We start from the raw sequence: 10,148 nt of genomic DNA, 5'->3' as shown, positions 1-10,148 counted from the left end.
GCTGAGACTTGGATGCAATGCAGCTCTGTAACATGTTCCAGGACGATTTGTTATCACACAATGCACACCGTCCATTTTTGGATACATGTTCATAAGACCTTTTTTCCTCCATTTTCAGTCAGGAATCCATCCCAGCAGTTTGTCGGTTCTATTAATGTTCATCCCGTATACATAAAGCAGAGTATATGTTTGTATCTCTTCCTAAACCCCTGGATCGATTTCAACCAAACCTGGTGCAAAAACTGCAGACCTCATGAGTATCAGCACTGTGGGTTTTATAATCTGCTAGTTGCAATAGAAGTGGGGACATGGGTAAAAGGTGATTTTTTTCCAGCCCCTGGCATATAGGCTGTCATGCATGACAGGTGGATTGTGTGGGAATAGTATCAGACTGCCTTTCCACCCAGCTCTCGACAGCAGCCTACATGTTAGGGGCACACAATGGTTTTGCAGCCCCTTCTATAAAGGCTGAGCAGAAAGAAGGGAAGGAACTGGGAGAAGGGGATGAGGGGAGGAGGAGATAGATAGATCGAGAACGGTGAGGGAGAAGCAGTAGATGGAGAGAGGAGATAGACAGAGAGGGGGGCAGGAGGAGATGGGCACAGATAGGGGGGGGGGCAGGAGGAGACAGGCATAGAGAGGGCGGTAGGAGGAGATGGAGGGAGGAGGACGCAGGCAAAGAGGGAGCAAGGAAAGTATAAGCCAGAGGAGGCCAAGGTGGAGGTGGAACAGAGAGGGGAGGCGAGGAGATAGAAAGAGGAAGGAGAAGGATACTGCAGAGAAATGGGGAAGAAAAAAAGAGATGGTGAGAGAGAAGACGAAGGAGACTGGGATAGGAGGAGATGGAAAAAGAGTGGGGGAGGAGAAAATAAAACAAGATTAGGGGAAGAAGAGATGTGAGCAATAATGGTATGTGTCGAACAAGTATGCGGGCTAAGTTGCAGGGAAAAGGCTAGTGTTTCAATAAAAAGGAATCATTTAGTAATCAAACTTTTTAATAAACACATCCACAGTAAAGTTTCAATCATCATTTACACAGCTCTCTGATAATTTATCCACAACTATTTTAGATGGATAAAACACATACAATTATAAAGATGGAATGATATATATACAATAAAAGGATGATGAAATACCATTATTTACAAAAATCAGTCACTTGAAAATTTACAAGCCTGTTAGGCCTAGTCACTTCCACTATCACTCTCACTGTCTCCGCTTTCGAAATCTCCTACATTAATTGAGAACTTGTATTCTTGATCACAGCCAAGGTATGCATCACTCATGAAATACAAAGTATATGTATGGTGACCTGCAAATGAAATATTCTGATCAGTAACATAAATAAATGTAAAAAGTCAAACAAATATTATTATTAATCACACTTAACAAAAATTGGTTATGCATTGTACCTGCAGTTAAGCGATGGTATGTTGATAGACACAATGAAAAACACACAAACACAAATTTCAAGCTTTCGCAACCAAAGGTTGCTTTATCAGGAAAGAGGGAAGGAGAGGGAAAGACGAAAGGATGTGGTTTTTTAAGGGAGAGGGTAAGGAGTCATTCCAATCCCGGGAGTGGAAAGACTTACCTTAGGGGGAAAAAAGGACAGGTATATACCCGCGCGTGCGCACACACACACACACACACACACACACACACACACACACACACACACACACACACACACACACACACACACATCCATCCGCACATATACAGACACAGGCAGACATACGTAAATGCAGAGAGGTTGGGCAGAGATGTCAGTCGAGGCGGAAGTACAGAGGCAAAGATGTTGTTGAAGGACAGGTGAGGTACGAGGGGCGGCAACTTGAAATTAGCGGAGGCTGAGGCCTGGTGGGTAACGGGAAGAGAGTATATATTGAAGAGCAAGTTCCCATCTCCGGAGTTCTGATAGGTTGGTGTCAGTGGGAAGTATCCAGATAACCCGGACGGTGTAACACTGTGCCAAGATGTGCTGGCCGTGCACCAAGACATGTTGAGCCACAGGGTGATCCTCATTACCAACAAACACTGTCTGCCTGTGTCCATTAATGCGAATGGCCAGTATGTTGCTGGTCATTCCCACATAGAAGGCTTCACAGTGTAGGCATGTCAATTGGTAAATCACGTGGGTGCTTTCACACGTGGCTCTGCCTTTGATTGTGCACACCTTCCGGGTTACAGTACTGGAGTAGGTGATGATGGGAGGGTGCATGGGACAGGTTTTACACCGCAGGCGGTTACAAGGGTAGGAGCCAGAGGGTAGGGAAGGTGGTTTGGGCATTTCATAGGGATGAACCAAGAGGTTACGAAGGTTAGCTGGATAGCGGAGAGACACTCTTAGTGGAGTGGGGAGGATTTCATGAAGGATGCATCTCATTTGAGGACACGATTTGAGGAAGTCGTATCCCTGCTGGAGAGCCACATTCGGAGTCTGACCCAGTCCCGGAAAGTATCCTGTCACAAGTGGGGCACTTTTGGGGTTATTCTGTGGGAGGTTCTGGGTTTGAGGAGATGAGGAAGTGGCTCTAGCTATTTGCTTCTGTACCAGGTCGGGAGGGTAGTTGCGGGATGCCAAAGCTGTTTTCAGGTTACTGATGTAATGGTTCAGGGATTCAGGACTGGAGCAGATTCGTTTCCCACAAAGACCTAAGCTGTAGGGAAGGGACCGTTTGATATTGAATGGGTGGCAGCTGTCATAATGGAGGTACTGTTTCTTGTTAATGGGTTTGATGTGGACGGATTTGTGAAGCTGGCCATTGGACAGATGGAGGTCAACGTCGAGGAAAGTGGCATGGGATCTGGAGTAGGACCAGGTGAATCTGATGGAGCCAAAGGAGTTGAGGTTGGAGAGGAAAGTCTGGAGTTCTTCTCACTATGAGTCCAGATCATGAAGATGTCATGTATAAATCTGTACCAAACTTTGGGTTGGCAGGCTTGGGTAACCAAGAAGGCTTCCTCTAAGTGACCCGTAAATAGGTTGCTGTACGAGGGGGCCATCCTGGTACCCATGGCTGTTCCCTTTAATTGTTGGTATGTCTGGCCTTCAAAAGTGAAGAAGTTGTGGGTTATGATGAAGCTGGCTAAGGTAATGAGGAAAGAGGTTTTACGTAGAGTAGCAGTTGATCGCCGTGAAAGGAAGTGCTCCATCGCAGTGAGGCCCTGGACACGAGGGATATTTGTGTATAAGGAAGTGGCATCAATGGTTACAAGGGTGGTTTCCGGGGGTAACAGATTGGGTAAGGATCCCAGGCGATCGAGAAAGTGGTTAGCGTATTTGATGAAGAATGGGAGACCGCATGTAAGAGGTTGAAGGTGTTGATTTACGTAGGCAGAGATACGTTCTGTGGGGGCTTGGTAACCAGCTACAATGGGTTGGCCAGGATGTTTGGGTTTGTGAATTTTAGGAAGTAGGTAGAAGGTAGGGGCATGGGGTGTCGGTGGGATCAGGTTGATGGAGTCAGGTGAAAGGTTTTGTAGGGGGCCTAAGGTTCTGAGGATTCATTGAAGGTACGCCTGGACATCAGGAATGGGATTACATTGCAAACTTTGTATGTAGTGTTGCCTGAAAGCTGATGCAGTCCCTCAGCCACATACTCCCGATTATCAAGTACCACGGTCGTGGAACGCTTGTCAGCCGGAAGAATGATGATGGATCGGTCAGCCTTCAGCTGTGGTGATGTTGGGAGTAGGATTAAGGTTTTTTTTCAAGAAAGATTGAGAGGCAAGGCTGGAAGGTTTGGAGAGGGTGAATTTGAGGAAGAGGAGATGGGTCCCGCTGTGACGGAGGACAAAACTGTTCCAGGCAGGGTTTAATTTGGATAGTGTCTTGGGGAGCTGGATCTTTAGGAGTGGGATTAGGATTAGGATTATTTTTCTTCGTGGCAAAGCGATATTTCCAGTTCCGTCCTCCGTCAGAGTGGGACCCACCTCCTCTTCCTCAAAATCACCCTCTCCAAACCTTCCAGGAATTTCTCACTTCCAGCCTTGTCTCTCGATCTTTCTTGAAAAACCTTAATCCTACTCCCAACATCACCACAGCTGAAGCCCAGGCTATCTGTGATCTGAAAGCTGACTGATCCATCATCATTCTTCCGGCTGACAAGCGTTCCACAACCGTGGTACTTGATCGTCGGGAGTATGTGGCTAAGGGACTACATCAGCTTTCAGGCAACACTACATACAAAGTTTGCAAGGTAATCCCATTCCTGATGTCCAGGCACCTTTCACCTGACTCCATCAACCTCCTGATCCCACCGACACCCTGTGCCCCTACCTTCTACCTACTTCCTAAAATTCACAAACCCAAACATCCTGGCCACCCCATTGTAGCTGGTTACCAAGCCCTCACAGAACGTATCTCTGCCTACGTAGATCAACACCTTTAACCCATTACATGCAGTCTCCCATTCTTCATCAAAGACACCAACCACTTTCTCGAACGCCTGGAATCCTTACCCAATCTGTTACCCACGGAAACCATCCTTGTAACCATTGATGCCACTTCCTTATACACAAAGATCCCGCACGTCCAGGGCCTCACTGTGATGGAGCACTTCCTTTCACGCTGATCAGCTTCTACTCTATGTAAAACCTCTTTCCTCATTACCTTAGCCAGCTTCATCATAACCCACAACTTCTTCACTTTTGAAGGCCAGACATACCAACAATTAAAGGGAACAGCCATGGGTACCAGGATGGCCCCCTCATATGCCAACCTATTTATGGGTCACTTAGAGGAAGCCTTCTTGGTTACCCAAGCCTGCCAACCCAAAGTTTGGTACAGATTTATACATGACATCTTCATGATCTGGACTCATAGTGAAGAAGAACTCCAGACTTTCCTCTCCAACCTCAACTCCTTTGGCTCCATCAGATTCACCTGGTCCTACTCCAGATCCCATGCCACTTTCCTCGACGTTGACCTTCATCTGTCCAATGGCCAGCTTCACAAATCCGTCCACATCAAACCCATTAACAAGAAACAGTACCTCCATTATGACAGCTGCCACCCATTCAATATCAAACGGTCCCTTCCCTACAGCTTAGGTCTTTGTGGGAAACGAATCTGCTCCAGTCCTGAATCCCTGAACCATTACATCAGTAACCTGAAAACAGCTTTGGCATCCCGCAACTACCCTCCCGACCTGGTACAGAAGCAAATAGCTAGAGCCACTTCCTCATCTCCTCAAACCCAGAACCTCCCACAGAATAACCCCAAAAGTGCCCCACTTGTGACAGGATACTTTCCGGGACTGGATCAGACTCCGAATGTGGCTCTCCAGCAGGAATACGACTTCCTCAAATCGTGTCCTGAAATGAGATCCATCCTTCATGAAATCCTCCCCACTCCACTAAGAGTGTCTTTCCGCCGTCCAGCTAACCTTCGTAACCTCTTGGTTCATCCCTATGAAATGCCCAAACCACCTTCCATACCCTCTGGCTCCTACCCTTGTAACCGTCTGCGGTGTAAAACCTGTCCCATGCACCCTCCCACTACCACCTACTCCAGTACTGTAACCCCGAAGATGTACACAATAGAAGACAGAGCCACATGTGAAAGCACCCACATGATTTACCAATTGACATGCCTGCACTGTGAAGCCTTCTATGTGGGAATGACCAGCAACAAACTGTCCATTCGCATGAACGGACACAGGCAGACAGTGTCTGTTGGTAATGAGGATCACCCTGTGGCTAAACATGTCTTGGTGCATGGCCAGCACATCTTGGCACAGTTTTACGCTGTCCGGGTTATCTGAATACTTCTCACTGACACCAACCTATCAGAACTCCGGAGATGGGAACTTGCCCTTCAATATATTCTCTCTTTCCATTACCCACCAGGCCTCAGCCTCCGCTAATTTCAAGTTGCCGCCCCTCGTACCGCACCTGTCATTCAACAACATCGTTGCCTCTGTACTTCTGCCTCGATTGACATCTCTGCCCAACCTCTTTGCATTTACATATGTCTGCCTGTGTCTGTATATGTGCGGATGGCCTTCCCTCTTTCCTGATGAAGCAACCATGGGTTGTGAAAGCTTGAAATTTGTGTGTGTGTTTGTGTGTTTTTCATTGTCTCTATCAACATACCATCGCTTTCTCATTTCGAAAGTTACAGCATCTTTGTTTTCTATATATATTTTTCCCACGTGGAATGTTACACACACCTCTGTGTGTGTGTGTGTGTGTGTGTGTGTGTGTGTGTGTGTGTGCACGCTGATTATCTATTCTCCCACCACAGTTTGTATTCTACCAGGATTTTGCAAGTTATATTAATGTCATTGCTATAACAGAAATGTCAAACACAAAAATGACAGAACAAAACACACATGAAATACATATCCATAGGCATTCCAATATCGTATAGAAGAAGACATAGCCAATACACACTAACTGACACTGAAATCAGAGACTGGCCACAATTTATGTTACAGTTCACTTCTTCAAGAACAAGATCCTTATTGTTCAATGGCTGACAGTTTTAATATTTATTTCTGAATACAAAATAAATCTCCAACCAAAACTTACAAAATGCCTTCCTCTCTGAAAGCACAATAGTTCCAAGCAAACGTCACGAGAATAAAGCACTCACCTGGACTTGGTGCAACAAAGTCCAACTTGACTTTTGCTTTCTGCTGAAGTGTAAGCCTTTTAATTGACAGCAAGGAATTTGTTTTTGGGTCACCTATCACAACCCACCATCCTTCTTCACGTTTCTGCACAGGCACATGAAAAAATGGAATTAAAATCTTGTCACAAATTATTATTATTATTATTACGGTATTTACACATGAAATATCTGATCCACAATACAATACTCCAACTTACGTTACCCTGTTTTAAGCAAATATTGAGTTACACAATTCCCTGTTTGAGTGCTGCACACTTCTACTGACCCACTCCACTCACACAGTGCTTGGCTTACAATAGGTTCAGAAGTGTTTCGTACAGAACCATTTTATACACAGAGCTGGCTTGATTGATAGATTCTGTCATTCAAATGAAGAAGAGCTGATGTATTTGCATAACCCAAGGAAACAAAATCATTGTCTTTGGAATGTAAAATTAATACAGAGAGTACATTAAGTCCAGAAACACTTATAATTATTTATTGCACAAGAACCAAACACTGTACAGATATCATACATATGTCATTTTGTAGAGAAACCCTGAAATTATTATTATTATTATTATTTTTTTTTTTTTGCCCCATGTGTACCGCCACAGCATAGTTTGGTAATTTGCCGATAGTCAGCGCTGGTCACAAACATGGTGAGTTCAGGTGCGGAGCGACCTTTCTGGGTGTTGGAGTTCAACAAACACAAGTGTGCTACCACTGTTCAATGAATATTTAGAAATAAGTACGGTAAGAAGCCACCAACAAGGAAGGCCATTTATCACTGCCACAACAAATTCGTTTACAACAGGTTGCTTGTGCCTGGCAAAGACAAGCTGACGTCCCTATGTGAGTGAAGTCTATGAGAGACATTCATAAGGAGTCCAAAGAAATTGGCGCATCTTGCATCCCGTGAACCTGAAATGGCTCCAATGACAGTGTGGAAAGTCCTGTGACAGAAGCTGTCTATGAAACCATTAAAATTGGAGCTAGTGCAGAAGCTCAATGACGACAACAAAGACGAGCATTTTGAGTTTTGTTTGCAGTTGCAGCAATTGAATGACGATGGGGATGGCATTGGTGATCACTTAATTTTTAGTGATGAAGCCACTTTTCACACTAATGGGAAAGTGAACAGGCATAATTGTCTAATCTGGGGGACAAAGCATCCACACGAATGCACTGATTTTGAATGTGATTCTCCAAAGGTAAATGTTTCTTGTGCCTTGTCACGTCGAAAACTGTAGGGGCCATTCTTCTTCGCCGAGAGCACTGTCATTGGATATTCCTACTTGGACATGTTGCAGCAATGGCTGATGCCTGAAATGCAATTGGAGACTCTCCATCCATCTTTCAGCAAGATGGGGCTCTACCCCATTTTCATTGTGAAGTTCACGGGTACCTGAACACAGAGCAGCTGCATCAATGGATCGGCTGTTTCCCTGATCATCAGATCTCACTCAGTGAGACTTTTTTCTGTGGGGTCACATTAAAGATCTGGTGTATGTACCGCCTCTACCACGTGATGTAGCAGAGCTCTGGGAGAGAATATGGGAAGCGACTGCCACAGTCGATGAAGCTATGCTGGGACGGGTATGGTAAGAATTCGATTACCGTATTGACGTATGCCGGGTCACTCATGGTTCACATATGGAATGTTTGTAAAACAAACTTTCAGGGTTTCTCTTCAAAATGCAATATGCATGACATCTGTACACTGTTTAGTTCTTGTGCAATAAATAATTGCAAGTGTTCTTGGATTTTATGTACACCCTGTATTATCACAGACTTTGAAGCAAAAACTAAAATTTTTTGAACTGCCAAAAAAGTTTTAACTAGCGGAATCAACAGTCAGAACATCTACAAAGGTAAAGAAAAATTCTCTAAGCTACGAAAACCGCTCAACCACTGAATTAAAGTATCATTTGTGAACATCATGGTATTATCCCTCAGAAGGAAACAATATTAAAATTATGGTGTGCTCTCAAGCTGAGCTGATTTTTTAGAGACTGGAAGAAGAAACTGGGAAGTTGGCCAAAGATGAAACATTTAAAGCTAAGAATGGTTAGTTTAGCCAATTCAAAAGTAGTAATAATTAGTATAGCATCACAGAAAGGGAGAGGAGGCAAGTACGGATAGAGAGACTGTGTCACTCTATGAGGGAAAATTAACAGCAGTGACAGAAGAAGGTGGCCATACCAACCAAACCACGTTCAATGTAGATGAAACTGGTCTTTTCTGGAAGAAGATACCCAACAGAAATATTCTTACACATGAAGAGAAAACATTTTTAAGTCTTAAATTCACCAAAGACTGACTGACACTGCAGCCGGTGATTGTAAATTAAAACCTCTTTTAGTTTACTGGCCAGGAAATCAGAGAGTTTTAAAATATACACATACATCTGGGCTGGCCGTGAGTTGGAAGTCGAATGCTAAAACTTGAGTGACAGCTTATTTTTTGAGGACTGGTTTGGTCATCACTTCATATCTGAAGTTGAACATTATCGCCAATAAAAACAATGCCCATTTAAAGTGATACTATTAATCGACATCACACCAGGTCACCTTCCTGTTACTCTAATTAATTTCCACCTACATGTGAAATTTGTATTTTTGCCACTGAATACAACCAGAGACATTAAAAGAAGCTATGAGACAAAATGATGACTTCTGGAAGCAAGTGCAGTGGGAATTATTGGACAATCTTTGAACGAAATTTCCCACAAAACTAAACGGCATTTGGAAAAACTGTGTCCAGTTTTTTCACTGCCAAAACTGGGGGGGAATCAGTACCAGATCCTGATAAAATTGATAATGTGGTTGCTGAGGTGGACACTGTTGCCACACAATTAAATTTAGGGTGATGGCGTTCATGAACTGTTGAATTCACACAATCAGGAGGTGACAACTGATGAGCTTATAGCAATGTATGAGCAAGAGTAAAACATTGAATAACTTGATTTTTTGCACCCAGTTCAATCAGAAGATCAACTGACAGTTTCAAACTTGACATACGGCCTCAGTTCAATTGTGAAAGGGTAACATAAAAAAAAAAAAAAAAAAATAAATAAATAAATAAAAAACCAGATTCAATAAAATATGCATTTCTGCTACATAACAGGGAATAAAAAATTTATTAGCAAAGCTTTGACGAAATTATGTGTGTGTAAGGGGGGGGGGGTTGTGGGTTCTCGGTAGGTGACATTTTTAAATTTTATGAAGCCTTCTATGTCACTTAATGTCTCACATTGTTGCAATACATAATACTGTATTGTAATATAATTTTACTATATTGTTGTACATTTTCTTCTAAATTACATTGTTTTCTTTAGTCTCTTGTCCCAGTTGAACATAATTTGTATGTTTTTATATGTAAAAGTGGACCTTGACTTATGCAAATTCGACTTCCACGGTTATTGCTCAGTTCCACCTACCGCCTTTAAGTCCATGATATTACTGTGGTGCCAATTTTCCAGATGAACAGCAGAAGTATTAAAATTTTAAATATGGGACTATAA

General features: G+C 43.4%; 1 protein-coding gene across 1 annotated transcript in view; it reads right to left on the bottom strand.

The window, feature by feature from the left end:
* Positions 1 to 958: 958 nt before the first annotated feature.
* The window catches only part of LOC126237098 (putative U5 small nuclear ribonucleoprotein 200 kDa helicase), a 117,233-nt gene continuing 108,043 nt past the window's right edge, over positions 959 to 10,148 (bottom strand). The window contains exons 25-26 of the mRNA XM_049946906.1: positions 6,605 to 6,728; positions 959 to 1,312 (exon numbers count right to left, since the gene is read on the bottom strand). Coding sequence (XP_049802863.1) covers positions 1,185 to 1,312; positions 6,605 to 6,728 — 252 coding nt within the window. The 3' untranslated portion in view covers positions 959 to 1,184. The remainder of the gene's footprint in view (positions 1,313 to 6,604; positions 6,729 to 10,148) is intronic.

The sequence above is a fragment of the Schistocerca nitens genome, chromosome 2 (genome assembly GCF_023898315.1).
Source record: "Schistocerca nitens isolate TAMUIC-IGC-003100 chromosome 2, iqSchNite1.1, whole genome shotgun sequence".
In the NCBI taxonomy this organism is placed as follows: domain Eukaryota; kingdom Metazoa; phylum Arthropoda; class Insecta; order Orthoptera; family Acrididae; genus Schistocerca; species Schistocerca nitens.
This window is presented reverse-complemented; position numbering and strand designations above follow the sequence as displayed.